Source organism: Condylura cristata, unplaced genomic scaffold (assembly GCF_000260355.1).
Source record: "Condylura cristata isolate star-nosed mole 26May11 unplaced genomic scaffold, ConCri1.0 scaffold00004, whole genome shotgun sequence".
Classification (NCBI taxonomy): Eukaryota; Metazoa; Chordata; class Mammalia; order Eulipotyphla; family Talpidae; genus Condylura; species Condylura cristata.
Genome location: NW_004567105.1, coordinates 57,750,937 through 57,771,891, shown reverse-complemented (window position 1 = coordinate 57,771,891; position 20,955 = coordinate 57,750,937). Strand labels below are relative to the sequence as shown.

The window sequence follows — 20,955 nt, the reverse complement described above, 5'->3', positions numbered from 1 at the left end:
TTTTGTTACAACTTCCATGTCATAAGATTTACTAATCTTTTTCCTGAAATATCTATTTGCTGTTGAGCCTAACCAATTACTTTTTGAAGATTTTTAAATTGTTCTATTTTTCCATTGTAAGAATCATAATTCTTTTTTTGGATTTTACTGTTGTTGACTTTGTTTCAGGTTTTTATTTCTCCCTTTCTAATATTCATATTTTTCTTTAACCCCTTGGTTATGTTTTTAATAGCTGACTTATCTTAATATTTTCCAATTACATCATTTCTTGGTATATTTCTGCTGATCGATTATTTCCCTCATATGAGTCATATTTTTTTGTTCCTATAACTAATAGTTTTATTACTAGGTGAACATGATGATATGATTATGAGTATTATGTTATTGAGCGTCTGTATATCGCTATCAACCTTTAAAGAACATTGAATTCTGTTCTGCAGTCAGTTTATGTATGAATCATTTTGCTTCTTTAAGCTTTCTTTTAAGTTAGGTGGTATAGTATATCTATCACTGTAAGATTAGTTCTAATTCTAAGTACAATCTTTATGAGGCTGATGATGAAAATCCCAAATTTTAGTATGGGTTTTTTTATGACTGGTTGGAATTTGTAAATCCCCAGCATGTTTGGTTATGATGCTGAGATAACTTCATTTAAATATAGTGACTTATTAAGTCAATTTAATTGTGTGATAGGGTTCCTTTTTCCTAAGTCTTATCTGCTTTATTCTTTGACCATGTAGTGAAGTACTGAAGTTATGTATTCAATATAAATGGCAGCATTTTGCAGCTCACTTGCTGTGCCTCTTAAAAATGAACTTCAGAAGCATACTGGACTCTCTGAGATTTGGACTCACATGTCTGGTAAGATCTGAGTTTCTTGAGTAAGAGAAAAAATGTCCTGTAAAATGACCAAAAAAAAAAATTACTAAGAAATAAAGATATTTGATAAGCTATTCTGTTTTATGATTTAACCATAAATTAATCAAGACCATAAGAAAAATTCCACTGTAAGTACATATGAACTTCAAAATTATAGGAACATGTGTTTGGCACAATATGCTTAAGGACTGCCAAACCCTAAATTTGGGACGTGGGGAATAAAATGTAGTTTGAGAGATCAGCAGTCTCAGCATATTAATAGACCTCCATCTTTCTAGATAAGGCTAAATGAGCTTGAATTTGTTTGGTAGTCAGTGTGTCAGCAGGCTTAAGTGAAACACAAAGCTCTCTCTTCTAATCTACTGTCAAAAAAAAAAAGGAAAAACCCACATTTTTATGTTTACTTGTATTTCATTTATTACCCATTGATAGCTTATTCTAAGTTTGTGGGGAAAGACCAATTGGATTACTTAGCTTGTTTGTCCTGTTGGGTCAAAAATCAAGAGTTTGGAGTCAGTCTCAGTTTGCCCATCTTTAGAAAACAGATTGTATTTGACTACTAGGTTTGTCATGAAAATTTTTCATGAAGATGTATTCAGAAACTGTGATCTACATTTGATAAAGTACCCAATATGTGGTAATTATCATTGGTAATAAATCGGATCCAGTCTTGACTTAAGAAGTTCTTAGAAGCATAAAGAGAATTAATATCATCCAACACGTGACTTCAGTTGTTTCTTTCTAGGTGAACATAAAATATTTTCACTGATGGGCCATGGTAAAAACAATATGTAAGAAAAGAAAATGTTCATAAATATATATTTAAAGATTTATTCATTTATGCATACAGAACTGGGGTACAAGCCAGAGGTGCAGGAGCAATGAGAGGATTCACAAAAAGCAGAGTGGGGAGCAGAACAGGCTAACTGATGAAGTACACTGCTGAGGGGAGCAGCGGGTAGGTTAGGAGAGGTCTGCTGTGCCATGTGGGTCACCTCTGGGGCAGGGATCGAACTTAGGCTGAAGTGGCTGTAGCTTCTCAGTGCTGTGCTTTAACTGGCTGCATCACCAGGGAGGGCCGTCTATTTTTTTTTCCAAAGAACTTTTCACATAACAAACGTATAGACTTTTTCCAGACTAACATCACAGAGCTAGCTAAGTATCTCCTGAAAGTTTCCCTAATTGAGAACATAGAAGATTATTGGTCACCCACAGTTCATGCCTCTCCTCTTGACTACCTTTTTAATATATTCACTTCTACAGCAATCAGGCTTGGTGGATGAAAGAGCTACATAGTCTTTTATGTGATAATTAGTTATCTTTTTTCATAGGAGGTAGGAAATGGAAAGATCAATTTGAACCATTGACTTGCCAGTTGAAATAGAGAGAAACTTGGTGAGATGTGTAGCTTACCAGGCTAGGTTGAATACTCAAAAATCTTGTACTGACATGAGTGCTCATTCTTTGTGAGTATGCAGAGCACATGTTTACCTTCATTTTCACCCCTTTTCTATGACAGATATTCTCTATATATTCTTTCTACTGCAAATAGAAGATTCATTCACTTTACAATTAGCAAAGAATGAGTATTTAGGGAAGGGTCTTTCTAGTAATCTTTCTTAGGGACTCAGTATTTCTAGTTAAGTTACTACACACATTTCTTTGTGGTTCAACAGTTTGGCAGGTCCCTGTGACTTTTCTCTTGAAGACATGTGTTGAGTGAAGTAATGGCTTCATTGCAAACTCTTGAGTTTTCATTAATTTTCCTCTGAGATATGTTTATGTGTACTTTTGTGGAGAGGATGGGAACCCATTCATGTATTTTGGAGGGGTTCAAGTCCTTTGACTCACTGTCTCCCTGGGTGAAGCCTACTTTAAAGACCATGCTGGTCATTGCTGACCCTTTCGGTTGTCTAAATATGTGACCTACCGGATAGGCTCTCTGTACTTAGACACGAAGGCCCATGTCTCTCCCAGGTGGCTGCAGATGCAGGTGATGGGAGTCTGAAAGGAAGTATCAGTACCTTCCTCTGCTGCGCCCCTGTTGGTACTTCTCTTCCGACATCCCTTTCCTCCCCCAGTCTTCTCGGCACAGCATCTCCTTATATGGCCCTGAGTTGGCTCCAAGTTGATAGTCTCAGAGGAATGACATGACATACATAAATTATGAAACATTTTTGCAAATTAAGTTTTAATTAAAACCAGCAGCTTAGTGCATCCAACTGGAAGCAGTCACAATGTTGAAAAGTGACACTGGTAGGGTGGGAGTTCAGGAGAAGGTCTGAGTGGGTTTGCATCCTGTTCAGATATTTCCAGAATGAATCTTGCAGAAAAGAGCTTCCTTCCCTATCGGATCCTCCTTAATCTACACTGATCCCTGGACTGCCACGTGGACCAATGTGGTTTCTCAAGCAGGAAAAACAAATGTATCATGGTGGTAGTTTTGTCTGGACTTTGCCAAATTTTCTTTTTAATTCTACCAGCCCTGTTCTCACAGGGAACTGGCAGGACCTAGGGCTCCCCCACATTGCCAGAACTCAGATAGGATTTTTCAGCAGGATGACCACCCAACATAAGGCTGAAGAATGACAATTTTAATTGGAAACTTATTTTTCCAATACAATGTAGTGTTCAAGCCTGTTGAGAAATGACTTCTTATTGTGAGAATTTTCAGAACATTATAACAAGCAAAATGTCTGGGGCTTTACCCCAGCTGATTCTTTTAGCTATATGTAATGTGAGAAATGTTCTGGTCTGCCCATTAATAATCCACATTTTCTAGCGTACCAAGTAAATGTCTGCCATCAAGTGAATAATTTATGCAGGTTTACCTTTCATCTAGACAGGGCTCTACTGTAGCAACAAAAACACCAGGTTTTTTCGGCTCATATTAAATTTGAAAAATTTGACTTTTAGTTATCAGTCCCCTTCTTTTCTACTTAACAGTCTGGATGCTGGTTTGCAGTGGACTGTGCATTGTCTTCTGGAGGTTTGCCAACAGAGTGAGTGAACCCTTTGGTCACTCAGAAACTTTGAAGTTAAATATTTTGCCTGCCTTTAACTTATTTGAATCACAGAAACAAACTCATCCACAGAAGCCGTATTTTAAATTTACTGGAAAAATTTTAAATGTGACTGTACAGAATGTTGGCTTAGAAGTGGTTAAAAGAACATTGAAAGAGAGATTTCTAGTCATTGTGTAAATTAGGACAGCATTTCTGAGAGTATATATACTGAAATATGCAAGTCCTTTGGCCAATAATTCATCTTAAAAAGTTGAGAGTGTATGTGACAATTCCAATATAGGGATGTTTATTGCAGTGTCATTCATGTAAGTGACAAGGTGAATACAGCCTCGATGGATGACAAGAAGGAATTCAATGAGTGATTCATTATGCATTCAAATAGTCATTTAATATGATGTTAACAGAACTTAACAATGGATGTTATCCTTTGTTATTCTTGGTGGCTTTGAATGTCTTCTTTTGCCTGTCTTTGATATCTTATTCCTTCAAGGAATATGCACTACTTGAGTGATCCTTTTAAAAGAAACACTTTCAAAAGTATGTATTATGAAGAAGGATCTTTTTGTCTATATTTTTTCTTGCTTTTAAACAAAATATTGGAAAAAGAAGGTGAAGCTTCACCTATATCCCAAACTTAATGTTAAGAAACCATTGCTAAGTGACATGTATTTAGGCAAGTAAACAGACAAGCTAATCAAAACAAGAAACCTTGTAATACATAGATACCACCCGCCACTGTGAGTCTTCCCAACATTTTGAAGGACTTACAGGCTATGAATAAAAAAAAAAAAGGAATGGGGATTTGAATAATTTTAAAGTAGAAAGATTAGTTATGTATATTAGATATGTTAATAGATATAACACACAGATATCATGGCCCTACCGTTGTTCTTTGCAGTTACCTACTTCTACCCCTTTTCCCTCTCCTTCTCCTCTTTCTTCAGCACCACCGCCATGACAAGGTGTTAGGAAAGCCATGAGGCATATTGAGGGAGACACCTCAATAAGGGGCTATAGAACGAGCACCAGGGTTTCCACATTTAAGGAGCTAGAGGAAGAGTATTGTGTAGGAGAGTCGGGTTGGGGGTAAGGGGGAGAATGAAAGTCAGAGCAGTAGACTTGAGCCCTTTGTGTTAATAAGGAAATTTCACACATGGCATTGCAACTTTTTTTTTGTGGAAATTCCTCCTGAGTATTTGAAACTAGCAGCTTAGAGCATCCAGCTGGAAGCAAACCAAGCACATAGTACAGAAATATTTTGATGAATCCTTTGATTTATACACATAAAATCAAGTCAGAAGCAGCCTTGTAGATGCCTAGAGATGCCAATATATAGAGGAGTAATGAGAAAAATCTCAGCCCACTCAGGATGCTCCCATGTCTTACATTAAACTGGAAGTCTCTAGATGCTAAGTCACATGAGTAAAAGTGGGGCTCAAAAGACTACCCTCTCACTGCCTGTCTTCCATGGTGCTGGCTGCCTGTCAGTACCCTTGTGATGATCTGTGTCCAGCAGTGTATCCTCTCAAGCTCTTATTGAGAGAGAAAGAGGAATGTGAGGGGAAGGGGTACAATTTTTGGTTACTTCTGTAATTACTTCTACCAGCCTTTCACACACTGTCAAGGTAGGGCCAACCCCCAAATCCTTAGACATTTCAAGGTCAAGGGATAAACATAAGTAGCCATACTAAAGCAACTCCTTTTGTTAGGGACTCAGCTTTACCTTACTTGATCCTCACATTAATCCCATGAAGCAATGTTAGTAACTACATTCTTACAGATGAGAAATCAAGAACTTAGAGATGATATATTGTTGCCCAGGTCCTGACTAGTAAGTGGTAGAGGTGGAATTTGAAACCTGGTCTACTAAGCTCCAAGGCCCTCCTCTTCTTCCTACACCCATTCATCCCTGCTTCTTTCCATCCTTCTTTTCTTTCTCTCACTCCCTTCCTCATTTTCTTCCTTCTTCATTTCTTAATCCTTCTTTTCATCTTTCCTTTTTTCCTCCCTCATTCCCTTTTCCCTCCCTCATCCTCTTCCTTTCCTTCCTCCCTTTCTTCCTGTTTCCACTCATTTCTTCCTTTATTCTTCCCCCTTCCTTTTCTTCCTTCCTTATTTTTTCCTTCCCTCCTCCCCTCCCTCTCTCCCACCTACTTTCCCTCCCTTCCTTCCCTTTTCCCTCTTCTTCTTCTCAAATACATAGGCTGTAATCTTACCAAGGACCAGATACAGTACTGATCCATTATAATATAGATACTAAGACAATAAGATAATGTGGCCCATGGATAGATCTTGAATTCTTATGTGGAGAGGAAACAAAAAAGTATACAATAAGATAACAGAATATAAGACATGCTAAGCTAGGAATAATCATATGATATCATAGAAAGACACAAGGGGGTGAGATGGAGACTCCTGTAGGAGGAAGTAGTCTTGGAGCTGATGTCTGACAGATGGGCAGGAATCTATGAGGCAGCGACTGACATGATGGGGGGGGGGGGCAGAACAGCAGCCAATCAACACAAGTAACCACATGAAGGCTTTGAGCGAGCTGGACTTGGACAACAAGACTGGCAGAGCACCAGACTTGCACTTTTAGATTGTTTTGGATGCAGTATAGAGAAAGAACTGTGGGGAGGTGAAACTGAGAAGATGGATGAGCAGCAATGGTGATTTGGTGTGGGGTGACAGAAGTATATGTATGTGGGATGGAACCTATACCCCGAATCAGCTCATCAGGGACCTTCCTCTCCTTGGCCTAAATTTTGGAGCTCGAGCCAATTAACAGAATCTCCTCTGATATATAGAGGAATTGGGGGTCTTTGTCCACATTGCTTAATGAAGAAGAATGGAGGATTATAAATGCAAACATGCACAAGAAGAAAAAAAATAACACAAGCAATCTTTGCAGCAAGCAGGGATTTATCACTCATTCATAAGGCCTGAGGCAAAGGGCCAGTTTTACAAATGGAATAAACATATGTAGACCAGGTTTTTTTTTGTTTTACACTGTTGGCAGGAAAATACTTTGTCTCCCATTTGGTCTTTACATATTTCATAGTGAAATGTGTTGTTTTGATCAATAGATCTTTAATTGGAGTTTTATTTTTGAAAAAGAGTCCACTCAGCTTTGGAACTGTGTTGAGCGAGAGCAATTGCCCTCACACTCTGCCTGGAACTCTAAGGCAGAAAGGAAGAAAGTGAAAACAGAACACTCGCCCCGACCTCTAGATGCAAGGACTCTGTCTCTCTTTATGAAACACCTGTATGTAGCGTCAGGGGCTCAAAGTGTGCCCAGATTTTCTTCTGCCTCACCTGTGAGTCCTCACAGCTCTTTTGCAGGCCTCCCCTCCTCTCACAGTGGAACACCCAGTAACTCAGTCCCTGCACACAAGCATCCCTGCCTGCAACTTGTCTGCATGAAGTGACCCGCTGCCTGCCCCAGTCCTTCCTTCTCCTTCAAGTCTAAGAGACACCCTGAACCCACCAACTGTAGGCAAATCTAAACTGTGTTTTTTTTCCTCAAACAAGCTTCTCCCATAGTCTTCTTCTCAGTAAATGGCTGCTCCTGTCTGCATTTACCTGAGGCAAGACCTTGGGTGCACCCTCTTGTCTCTCCTCTCATAGTTTCAGCTCATCCATCTGTTGAGGTGGGTCAGACCGCTGCTTGCTCTACACCTGCACATTGACCAGCCCGCCATCATCTTCTCACTGTCCTTTCTCAAAATCTATCTTTGCTGCTCTCTAGCTTTTTGACTTTGTAGTTTCATCATAGACAAGACTGGAGTAATAACAGAATTTATTTAATAAAGCTATGCGTTTTTCACAAGTTCCGATAGACAAAGCATGTAGAATGGCAGCAGGTAGTGTGACATATTTATTGTAAATGCCTATTACCACTGCTGTCCTTACTATCCTAGAGCATGGTTTTTATCCTCAAAATAACCTCAGAATGGCTGCTACAACTCTAGCCATCACATCTACCTTCCTGGCAGGGGGTGCAGGGACTCCTTTTAAGGACACTGGAAAAGCCATATTCATCTATATCCCATTGATCATGAGTGATTCATTTAGCCACATTGAATTCTAGTACAGTCATTTCATTGTTTCTGGCAAAAAGTTGGATTTCTGTAACCAAATAAGGCAGAATGGCAGTTACTACAACTGACAGCAGCTGTTCAGTGAATAGGAGGCATCTGATATTGTGAGGGCATGTGATGAGGGTGGATGTCAGAATGGCAGACAAGGTTCACAATTGACCAGAAAAGTAGGTGTTTGGTAAGTAAGGACGGAGGGGTATGAAGGGGACTTCCAGGATGAGGGAGGAACAAGTGTAAATGACTGTAACAGGAGAGGGCCTGGCAACTATCCACATCATACCATCCATCCACGCTGCTCACTGAGAAGTGTGGTAGGCCAGATTCTGTCATCCATCCAGACTTACCTATGGGAGAGGTGGTACTAGAATCCCCCCCTTCATATGTGGGCACATACAAAGAATAACCTATGACGTCCTCAGTGCTTTAGGAGCTTTGGCTGGTGCTGGCTCCTTTGTTCTACATGAGAAGCATATCCTGATCCTGATGGTTAAAGCAGAGGTGGAGCTACAGAGAGACTTGACTTTGATCCTTAACTCAAGGGTTTCCTGGGTAGATGACCTGGCAAGATATGTGACTATTCTAAATATCATCTATTTCCTCATCAGTGAATGGATGATGAAACAATATCTAACCCAGAGGTCCACTGGAAGGACCAAATTGCTCAAGGTGGTAATGTGTTTAGCTATGTACCTGTTCCTTGGGCATGTTCACTAGAGTGACTGTTCTTGCTGTTTATTCATTTTCATCACTTTCCTCTCCTTCATTCTCTCCTGATTGACACAGTCTCAGTGTCAATTTTTAAATGTGAATGGACGCCTCCCACACCCAGCTTTTCCCTAGAATTGAGCAAACCCACAGCTTATCACATTTTATTCTCCCTCCCCTCCCTCCTTCCTGCCTGCCTACTTCCTTTCTCCCTCTCTCTCCCTTTGTCTCTCTCCCTCTCTCTCTCTCCCCCTCACACTCTCCCTCTCTCTCTTCCTTTCTCTCCCTCTATCTCCCTCTCTCTCCCTCTGTTTCTCTCCCTTGCTCTCTCTCTCCCTCTCTCTCTCCCCCCCTCTCCCCCCTCTCTCCTTCCCACCTTCCCTTCCTCCCTCCCTCCCTCCCTCTCTCTCTCTCTCTCTCTCTCTCTCTCTCACACACACACACACGCATGCATGTGTGCTCTCTCTCATTCTCACCCATTCCTTTTCCAAAAGTGGCTGCAGGCTGCAGGATATATTTACTTTGATACCAACTCATACAATCTGGGATGCTTGGCCTGGAGGGAAGCTGAAATTGCAGCTGTTTGTGAAGATGCTCATGTATTAAGTGTGGAAACTGTCAGAGAGATGGAACCTGGCTAACAATCCCTGACAAGGTAGCTTTGAAGAAGACAAAGTCTTTGAGAAAGAGAAGTTGCTTCACCTCAGGCTGTATGATAACAGGGTGTTCGTAGCCTGGTTTTATGCCAAGAGGAAGTCAACACAAGTACAGAAACCTATGCAGTCATTGGGAATAGGGGAATTTCATACTTAATCTCTGTGTAGAGAAATTTCTTTTTCTTTTGAAAACATCAGCTTGAGTTATCTACATGTTGTATATACAAGGTGTGATTTCAATTTAGTTACCCCAGTTATCTTTCCCTGTATCCATCCTCAGTATACTCTAGTAATCCGTTGTCTTCTTTAACGAGTAGAGCAGCAGTCAACACACAGCTGAAAGGACTTCACAGAGACATGTGCAGGGCAGACACACTCCTGTCCTCATGAAGTTTGTGACCTAGCAACAGTGAGACATTAAATCATGTAGAAATCATTGATGCACTCAGAACTGCAAGGAAAAGTATAATAAAATCTTTAGGGATCATCATTTCTAGGAATATGGTTTGCCACTCCTTAGTTCTTAGCCCACAGCAGACATTGCTAATTGGTTACAACATTCTTTGCAATGAAAGTCAGATAAAACTCTGAACACAGCCCTCTAGACAGCCATTACTAATCATTCAGACTCGGCTCACAAAACAAAACCTGTGGTCATCCAATATCTAGTTCATTCTCAGCCCTCCCTTCCCCATCCTTATTTATAGACGAGCTCCCTGGTTAAAGGCTGGAAAGAAAGTGTCTCAAGCCTCTAGTCAAAGGCCAAGGTGGACCTAGTGACCAGCTAAGCCATTGTCCAAGCAGTCTGGCTTTCAATTTAAGATTCCCTACACCATTTGTGAATGTTGGGTATGTGTTGCCCAGCTCCTACTCCCAAGCAGCATCCTCTGTGTCTGCCAATGATCCCATTTAAATTTGTTATGTTCTATTTTGAGGTTTCTCCTCAGAGGTCCAACCTGTTTAGAGCATTGCAAACTGTAATTTGTGTTATTTAAAAGCTGCGATAGGAAAGTTGCTCTTTGTTGCCATGAGTTATTTCTTGAGGAAAATACATGTTTTGTGGAGAGTTTGAGGGCAGTCTTAAACTGAGGACATTGCCACAAAGACCTAGTCTCTCATTTTCCTTCCCCAGATTTCTTCTTCTATGCTTAAACAAGTGAGTCAAAAAGAGGTGTTTCCTGCTCCACCAAATACAACTTCGAGAGAGAAATAGAAAGAGCAGCTCTCCTTTGAAAGAGGCCTGTCAAGTCCAGCAGTTTGTGCAGGACTTAACTTTGGTATTTATTTTACAGTTCATCAAACATTTGTAATTCTCATGGCCCCCTGTGCATTTCCTATGACATAAGCTGTGATTCAACACAAATGCTTTCCTAAGGAAACATACATTTATCATTTCATTAATGTTCATGTCTCCAAGGTTTCTTTTCCATTGTGTGAAAAGATGTTTAATATTTAAGAGGCTTTTCTTTAAATGATTCCTTGTTTTAGGCTCAATTTCTCATTTCAATATTTTTTTTCTGAACTCTTGAGAAACACTGGAGGAACTTAGGAGCTTCCTTTTCCAATAGAGGCCACCTTTATTAGGTGGAAAGAATTAGAAAAACACTGTGTTCTTGTTTTAAATTGGGAGACCTTTTAGTATAAAAGTGCTTGAAAAATGAGTGTGAGACAGGTTGGGTTATGCCCTTTGTAGACATTCTCCAGAACATTTCGGAGAAGTTGCTGAGATTCAGTCATGTGGGTGATTTGCGTTTCTCCCTTCTACCCTTTGTTGGGCTCCATCCACAGAGGCAGGGCCTGAGCACAGATGCAAGAAAACCCTGATGTCCTGATGTGAGTACATATGAATAAAGTATATTCTTCCCAGGGTAAAACAATATATATATATATATATATTACATCTAACGTCACTTCTAGTGTTACAAACTACAGAAACAAAGAGACGATACCCACCATTTCTGTGTTTGTGGCCTTTATTAATGCATTAGTTGAGTTAAACTCACACATTATAAAGTCAGGTGACCTTGAATGATAATTTGTGATCTGTGGGACATTGAATAATTATTTAGCCTCTGTGTTCCATTTATTTTTCATCTAGGAATGAACTAGGGATAATGAGGTTATCTAGTATTGGGCTACTGTGATTTAGTGAGTTTATACAACTAAAGGACTGAGCAGAATGCTTGGTGACAAGTTCAAATTCAATGAATGTTAGTCTTTATAATGAAAAGTAAATCTTGAAAATGATGTAACATTTAAATTTGTCTTTTATTATGCAGATAATACTAATCCCAACCCAATTTAGAAAAAAAAGCTGTTCAAAACATTGCATTTTATAATGGTAGTCACAAATATTGTGACATTAATCCCTAGCCTAATAGTCTCAATGTAGAAAAATAGACAAATATGTCTTTTGTGAATTTTTTTCCCTATACACACAAATAATTTCAGTTCCTTGCCTATGCCATTGGGAAAGCTATTATGTTCTACTTTATGGATTGACTGACTGCCTTTTTGTTGTTTTTAGACTATCAGCTTTAGTTCAAATGTACAAATCGTAGTGAGTGTGTTTTTTAACCACCAATAAAAAGAAGAGCTAATGTGTTACAAAGCGAGACAAGCTCACTTCCCAAACAGAACGTGATTCTAACGGTCTTATTTTTACAGCAGGCTTTCTCAACTTTGGCATGATTACATACGGGTTGGATAATTCTTGGTGGTAGGAATTGTCCCGTGTATTGTGAGGTGTTTAGCAGCAAACCTGTTCTCTATCCACCAAAGGCCAATAGATCTTGCTCCCTCCTTTCCCTCCAGTTTTGAAAGCTCCAAAAATCTCCAGACAGTCCTCCTCACGCGGGTGGGGTATCTGTTGGTGTGCAATTGTGTACACCACTGGACAGAAGAACCCCAGATGCAGCTTGCAGGAGGGTTACCAAAGGCACTGGGCATGATGATTCCTAAAACACATGTTGTCAAATTTATGGCTTCTCTGTTGATATTGCAGATTCAGATAGCAGGTTGAATTATCAGCACTGTGACTTTATTTTGGGAAATGATTTGGCTGTACTTTTATTTTCTCTTTTCTCCCCACTTTGTTCTTTCTATTTGCCAAAAACTGTTGAATTAAATTTTACAGTTAACTTAAATTCTTATATAATGATTGTTTTTTTTTTCTTTCCCCACCCCTTATTTTTCAGCTCCCTCAGGCACAAAAGGTAAACTCTTTTCTATCACATTCCAGTCATCCCCAGTACTCACGAGTCTTGCATGTCTTCATGGTCTTGTGCGTTCAGCACTGTTCATGACCAGTGAAATGGTTTCCCTCCTACAATTTGAGAAGCTTGAATTTGGGCAGGAGCAGGCAGACCAACAAGCTCAACTGCCCACATTCCCCTTGCCAAGTTAGACCCACCAAAGAACCTTATTCTGGCCACTGGCTTTGGGGTGAATTTACAGCCAACCATTTTGTTAAATATTCTCAAATAATAGGTCAAGAGTAAGTTTGGAATATTCCTTCAAACACAGCATTCCAGGTCTTACCTGGAATACTTCCCTAGGGAGAGTGATAACATGAATAGTTATACACCCCGTGACCACATTTAGTTTCTGGGCAATTCAGACAAATCTCCATAAACTACCCGTGGGTTTCATTAATTATAAAATCAACAGCTTCTTTGCTTGTTTTATTGCCCATAGCACCTGGAGAACATTAAAGTAGAGTTCTTGACAATGGCCAGACCCTTTCACTGGTCCTCATTACCTGTCAGAGATGATTTGGTTCCACCACCTATGATGTTCTCTGTCCAGAAAGAGTCCATGTGATTATAGTGCTGGCTTTGCTGTGTCACCCCCATGGCATGTCATGTACCCACAGGACAGTCATGGCAGAGTATATGTCACGTGATGCCTGTTGCAATGTTCTTGTGTTTTTCACAGACATAAGCAAGATTTTCAAAAGAAACAGCCATTGCTAGGGGCAAGATGTGGGTTGGTTTCAGGGTTAAGAGTTGTAGTTGGCCACTACCGCAGCTACTTATAAAATTTAAGAAGTACCTCCTGAGCTCTCCAGTGTAGAGAAGAGATGATTTGGTTCCTACTCATTGACAGAGCTAGCACAACTGCTCTACAAAAGACAGTCTGTTCAGACCATATGGACAACCAGAGGCCTAGAAATCATTACACAATTACTCAAATATATTTGAGATATTTAAACAAGGCAAGACATGCTGGTGTATGACTTGGCTTGTGGTAATGTTTGATTACACTTCAGTGCCATCACAAAAGGATTGAACACATCATTAAAAGTTAAACTATTAGAGTAGATCAACAGCTTCCAGGGTAAATACATGGTCAATTATCTGGAAGCCTCAGCATCTTTGATAGATCATGTTTTCTTAATTGCCCACATTTGAAATTTTTATGTGAGGAGACTTAACAAATTCAGTGCTTAAAATTGGATCAGCCTCAACTTACTGGAATTTATTTATCAAATTTCCACTGGTCCATGTACAAATGCAGGCTGCTGTAGAAGATGCCTCATGAATTTGAGGTGCCATCAGTCATAAGACTTTAAAACAAAGTTCAAAAGAAACCAAGACAGAATATGGTAAGAACAAATGTTGCCAGATGATACAATTCTTCAGTTGCACTTAGCTCATTGCACTCTTTCCTTCTGTCATCATATATGACTCACATCCCATGTCCTGCAACGTAAAGCATGTGATTGTGATCATAGAACTTTCAAAAATGAGGAAGATACTCCAGTGATGTTGGATCATCTGGGGACTTGTTCTGCAGCCTATATATCAAGGAATAGTGCTGCTTCCCATTTCTCACCATGGCTGAGAATTGTCTTCTTTCTAGCAAAATAGAGAAAGAGACTTGCCTTAAAAAAAAAAAAATACTGAGAGCCCTGCATGAACTACTTTCGGAACTCTTGCGTTATTTTCTGGGCAATGCAATTCCATGGGGGAGTTTGACCATAAACTTCAGGGATCTGAATGAAGATAAGGGAAGTTGAAGAGCAGCCCGCTGAAAACTGAAAGAATCCTCCTACAGGAGGTCTCAGCTGGTGGTGCATGTGTATTCCTCCCATTGTGCTCTTTTCCTTCCCCTCCCAATGTTACCAAGGAGGCCTTTGCTAATAGGTCATGGTTCTTACAAGCATCAGTTCCCCTCAAATATATTGTCTTGCTACGGAATGGGTTGAGTTTCATTCTAGCCTTCATATATTTGTAATGTGCAGCAACTTAATTAACCTCTCTAAATCGAAGGGGTCTTGTTTAATAGGGGTGAGAGACTAACTTTTCAGTTCTGTTACAAGACTGGATTCTCATTCTTTGCCTACCACAGAGCCTGAGAGCCTACACATTCACACAATTCATATTTCCTATTACTATTGCTTGGCTTGGAGCCTGATGTTATAGAACTGCTCAGGAGAGTAGTCAGATGTGATGTGATGACTGGGACCTCTGTGGTGTTCTGTGGTTCTGACTGAAGCCTAATGAATAATCAGGAGATGACAAAAGAGCCCAGAGATCTGTGGTTCTCCTCTAGTTTTACTACAAACTATGTTGCATGCTGCATCTTCTCCTACATGGAACCACAGAGAAATGGAGATTGGGTTGAAATCTCTGCAAAGCAGATGCTTTTGAAACAATTGTTTTTGAGAGATAACTTTCTAAAGTCTTTGACATTACCCATGGATTTCACCCATTCGTGCACGTAATTATACCGAACCCCCTCCAAACCTAAGAGTTTGTTGTTCTAGGGGTAAAAGGGAGGCATTTCAAGCTGCTATGTCTATGGCCTGCTTTTCACATGAAGTCATGAGTGCATAGATTGGACCATATGGTGTCTGCATTTGTGTTGTGTTTTTGTTGGAATCTCTTTGTATCATCTGCAACAGTTTTCTCTATAAATATTTTAAATACTTATATCTCTGTAAACATGCTTATTTTAATCTCTTGGCTGATCTACAACTAGAAAGGTCCCATTTGGTTGTCCCTCTTATGTGTAACAGTTATTAATGATTGTTGTCTATTAGTTACTGTTTTTAGGATTCTAATGTTTTGAGGGTCTTCCAAAACTTTCAGCCTTTTATGACTCTTTTCTAGAATAATGCTTTGTAAAAATAAATAAATAAAAATGTTCTTTTTTTCCCTGTGATTCTTATGTACTTCTGAGATAATTTCTACTTTTGGCTCTTGATAGATTTTTGAAATAATACTAGCTGGCTATACACCTGACCAATGTTAAAGACTTTTTTTATTACATACGTAAGCAGTGTCCTGAAGTCTTGGCTCAAAAACCATGTAGCAACCCAGACCTGATGTCTTCAAGTCACACAAACCTGCTCTTTGGGTGGAAATTGAGCCAATTACACCAGTGGTTTTATTATCATTAAATTTAACAATGAAGAGAGATTTATGTGTGAAAAAGGTTTGCTTTTTCCTCTTCCATGTTACTTCTTGACTTCTACCAAAAAAAAAAAAATCTAAAAGATCCCATTTTATAATAACAACATGGCAGAATTACCCAAAGTCTATAAGAATTAAACATCAATTTTCATTCCATATCTTCTTTAATCACTGGCAAGCGGGGCCTTAAAGGCAAAAATACTCTGGTGAATTCCAAATTGGGCTGTTTAACTCTTCCACACACCTGTACTCTTCCCCCTTCATTTTGTGCTGCTTTCATGGGACTTCAGAGTTTGTCGGAGACCCACAGAGGGTCCTGTGGGCATTCTGTGTCTTGCCTGGCACCATGTTAGTTAGTATCAGTTTGAGAATTCGGAGCAGGCATAAACATTTTTCTCAAAACCATAGTTAAAAAAAAACCACATCTCTAATCCCGTTTGGAACAGCACTTGGTGCATTCAGGGCTGCACAGTACACCAAACATCCTGTTTAATAGCCTGACCCCAGGTTTTGTTTTCTGTTAGGAATAGCTTAACTTGCCTTCTTGAACAAACACAGCAGGGTTCAGATCTGTTGTTCTATGCCTGCTGTGATATTCTGTGCTGCTTAACTTGTATGAAGACTCAGGATTGCATAAATTAACTTCTTAAATGGAGGTCAAATTTTTTGTTGTTGTTGTTCTCCAATGGAGCCATTTCATTAATTTCCACCCCCCAGTGTAAATGGGATCCTGGTCCATTTGCATTCTCTTTGTTTCCTTGTCTCTCCCATATTTAGGAGGAATAATTGGAAGTATTTCTTGATCTAAAGTCAGTTTTTCTTTCCTTCTTTCTTTCTCTCATTTGTCTTGTTCTTTAGGGACAAATTTGAGTAAATGGAGTTTGGTCTGCTCTTATCTCAGGATAATCAGGTTTCAGCAATTGTGGGGCTTCATTTATCATTCTTTGCTTCATTTAACTTTTATACTTCAAAAATGTTGATTTAACTGTCATTGAAAACAGAAAATTGAAAGTTTTCAAAGCTGCTGTTTTCACAGACTGTAGGTCTAGTGATTTTAGTGTTTCGTTACAGCCAAGGAACCAACTAAATCAATGCAAGTGAAATGCAGGACTGAGAGGTGGTAACTATTTAGCTTTGGTTCTGGTTTATGACTCATTTGCTTTTACCTTTACCTGCTTTGCATGTAAACTGTCGTATCTTATTTTGATAATCCTGTTTTTCTGCTTATCATTTACTGTATTATTTTATATGGATTCCCGGGGAGGGGGGGACTGTTAAGACTGACTATATTTAGGATCTGAAAGAGGGTGGCAGCACAGTGGGTGGTGGCTTAAATTAGTATTTTGTGGGTCAGGCCTGGGAAATGGAATCCAGTATATGTCCCATCACTCCCAGGCCAGTGTGATGGATTCTGTGGAAATCTGAATTACAGCATATTACTCAAACCTAATGATGATCACAGATCCAAATGCATTGGTCTCTCACCCCTGTAGTTCTTTGTCAGCTATTATCTGTGGCAGTCCAGACAAGCTGAGGAAAGAGGAGGACTTTGCAAGTTTCATACCCATGTGAGTCTTGGCCAACCCCTTTCCCATGGCCCTTCCTGCTTCTGTGTTGTTAGAGACTATTGACCTTAAACAAATCAGCAGTCAATTATTTCACCAGCAAAATGGGTTCATTGAGAAATAGCAAACGAAAAGTAATTTGGAGCATGCTGTCTTATGTGCACACTTCCCACAACAAAAGGAAGAAATGTTCTTTAATCAAGTTGAGAGGGGCTGTTAGAAACGAGGACCGCACTGGAGGTCTCCGGGCGGCGGTGTTGAAATATAGTGACTTTTAGTTAGCTGTGCCGCCTTGCGTACACTCTCATGCTGAACCGCTTCTGGGCAGAGAGGTCCTTCCTCCTCCAGTCCTGGAGCAGCGAAGCAGCTACACTCCTTTCCAAGGATGCAAGACACTGCTCTTCCCACTGGATTCTATTGTGTGCACCAGTGCATATGCCTGAGGACGTCTTCTAGCCACTCAGCTTCAATAAAATGAGGTTCCTGCTGATTTTCCTAAGACCATTAAAAAATGGATGCAAGACCTCAGACTCAGAGGACAAGTCCTCCTGCCCAGCAGAGCTTCATAGGGGCTCAACTGATATCCCATGTGGGGGTCCCCAGGTGGGGAAAATAAGGCTCTGGAAATTGGATACTGTTAGCATTTTTTATTTAAAAGAAATAACCTCTTAATATCAAAGAACTTCATAATGTGTGTCTGTTTGTGCATATGGAAAAATTTTCAAGTTTTACCCAAGTTTTTATATGTGTGAGCTATCGCTGCACTTATATACTATTTTACAGTAAGGGAAAAAAAATAACAAGGAGATAACAGGGATTCAAGTCATTATGAAAAAAGGAAAGATTTTTGCTTTTTTACCTTTTACAATTTTAAGCATGAAAATTGATAAAAGCTTTAAAGAGAACATTCCTAGTACCTATCGAGAATTTGCATGTTATGCCTCATTAATCCTCTTTTGGGGAATCTGGACTAAACTGACCAGTGACTTGCAATTTTTTAATAAGGAGTAAAGGAGTCAACATAACCAGAAATAGGAAAATTGTTGCAAAAAATTACTGAAGACCCAAAAGACAGATTATTAGGACATCAAACCAGGTTTAATAAAGTAAAACTATTCTTATTATATCTTAAAATCAGAATATAGCATTCTATGTGCATTACGCTCTTACTATGTTTGTGTGTGGGGGGGAATGGGTAGGTGTTTATTAACAAACAGATATAAAAAGTAATATTGAAAAGAAAAGCATGGTTAATAGTGAAATTTCCTAGTGGCAAGAGAAAAAAAATAGTTATTTTGCTTTATTCTTAATACATTTCTGTCCTTTTCAAATCTCATACAATGAAAATACATTATTTTTATAAGAGATTTATTATATTTTAAATACTAATGAGCCAAATGTATTACTTATGAATACATTGAGTTAAACTAATAAGGCTTAACCTAACAATTTTCTGTTGAATGCTGCTGTCCCCAGAAACAAATACGTAACAAATGGGAAACACAAACTTAGTGATGAAAAGCCATAATTGCATTAATTCTTGATACAGACAATTCTAATTAGGATGGTGGTTTATAAATGATGGGGGGTGTCTTGCATGGGACAAGTCTAAAAAGTATCTTTGTTTACCAGTAATCTTTGTTTTCTGCAAGAAAGAGGGGTCCTTTTTGATCTTTAGTAAAAGGCATTGTCCATGTTAGATGCTTGTAGAGTGACACTGATTTGAGTCCTAGGAATCTATGAAGTAATAGGTGTGTGGCTAAATTCTGGGCATCACCAATGCCCTTCCTGCACTCCCCCAATGGTGGTTTTGCCCCTACTACTCATACCTCAATGCAGGTGTAATTGGAAGAAAGGACTACCTTGGCGTACAAATGGGGAAAATAGAGCTGGTGAGAATGACATTGGGCCAGCTTAGTATGTAGAGAGTGCTGTGACTACACAGCCCAGCCCTTCCAAGTGCACCTGTGGGGCAGGTGGAGCTAGCCAGCCTCCCGGCAGAGTGGAGTACTCAGTCGTTCTGAAACCCAGGTTCAATGTGGGGTGAAGGTAGAGTTGAGGCTCAGTCCCATGAACTTTCCCTGTAACCTTGGGCAGGGACACCATCACCCTGATTTCTAATTTTCTTATTGTCCCCGTGGGATGGGGTGAAAAACCCACTTGCCAGTTTCCCTCCATACTGAATTTCCTGCTCAAGCTGGTGTAACTGTCAGGAACATTGTTAATACTAATAATGCTGGTGGCATTGCACCTGGTTTACTAGAGACAAATTTGATATAAATAAAGCAGAAGTGGCTTTGAAACACTGATGGTAGCAGGTATTCTTCAAAAATTAAAAAAAAAAATTGAACAGTACTAGATATTTGTAAAGCCAAGGACTAGATATTTGTAAAGCCAAACCCCAAAATTGATAGTAGAATCTCTTAATATCTTAGTGCTTTTCTAGTTTCAGGCTTAATTTAGTGTCTTGGGAATTCAGACTTGTCTCCAAAGTTATTTTATTTAAGCTATGTGAATGTTTTTAGCTGTGTATTTAAATCGAGCACAGCAATGAAGTATAACTCTCTTGAAGTAGTATAACAATATAAACTCTACTCATCACAAAAATAAAGTTGCCTTTTATTTTGAAAATCAAATATCTGAATAAAAGCAACAAAATTTCAGAATTTGTTTATAATAATTGTCCTTATATTCCCAAAGAAATAGATATGTACCCTTCTTCCTTTTCGATGGGAAGGAAGGCTGGGGACTCAGAAAAGTTCATTCAGAAATCCCAGTGGATTGGGATATTAATGTGTCACCCATGGAAAGTCTAATAGCAATCTGAAGAGGACAGCACAGGGACCCAAAGTTCTGATTTGCTTGCCCTGAGATGCAGTTCCACAGACCATTTTCAGTGACCTAATGTGAATTTGAACTCAAAGAGTTGAATCGCCATTTTGGGATCTCATATATTTATTGGCATATTTAGCATACCTGTATCATACATCACTAGACACAGTAAAGCTTTTATTCCCCCAAAATAGTATATGTAAATATGCACCTTATTAATAAAGCATTGTGTAAAAGACAAATGCGTGAAATACCTTAATGACATAAGAATTAGGCAGCCTAGACTGTGTGGATTTGCATTAGAAATGCATTTATTTTCTGATTGCATTTCGGTGTCCCCAGCAGTTGAGAGCAGAGAGGAAGATAGGAGCAAAGAACAGGAAGAATGTCATTCCAACACAGGGCTAATCAAAATCAATATAAGCAATAACTAACTTGAAAACCAAATAAACACTTAACTCAAATCTGCATCAAACCAATGTCCAGTCAACATCAGTGACTTTCATCTCACTTGATAGGTCCTCATGGAAGGTAATTTCTGTGGGGCATATTTAGAAGGTAAATCCCATGGGTTACTCAAGAGAAAAAACACATATGCACTATATCCTCATGGGACAGCTTTTCCTTTCCTTACTTATTTTTGGGCATGATATTTTGATACAAACAATCCTAATTTTCATTGACAGAATTTGTGCACTTATGTTGTTTCTCCACAGTAAAATTGGAAAATTGGTCATTTTAATGAATCAACTGCCTTTAGTTTTTCTTACTAA

At 39.2% G+C, this 20,955-nt stretch overlaps 1 protein-coding gene across 1 annotated transcript in view; it reads left to right on the top strand.

Moving 5' to 3' along the window:
- Positions 1 to 20,955, top strand: part of CACNA2D3 (calcium channel, voltage-dependent, alpha 2/delta subunit 3) — a 764,442-nt gene that overhangs the window by 530,216 nt on the left and 213,271 nt on the right. Inside the window, exon 13 of the mRNA XM_004676565.2 lies at positions 12,564 to 12,581. Coding sequence (XP_004676622.1) covers positions 12,564 to 12,581 — 18 coding nt within the window. The remainder of the gene's footprint in view (positions 1 to 12,563; positions 12,582 to 20,955) is intronic.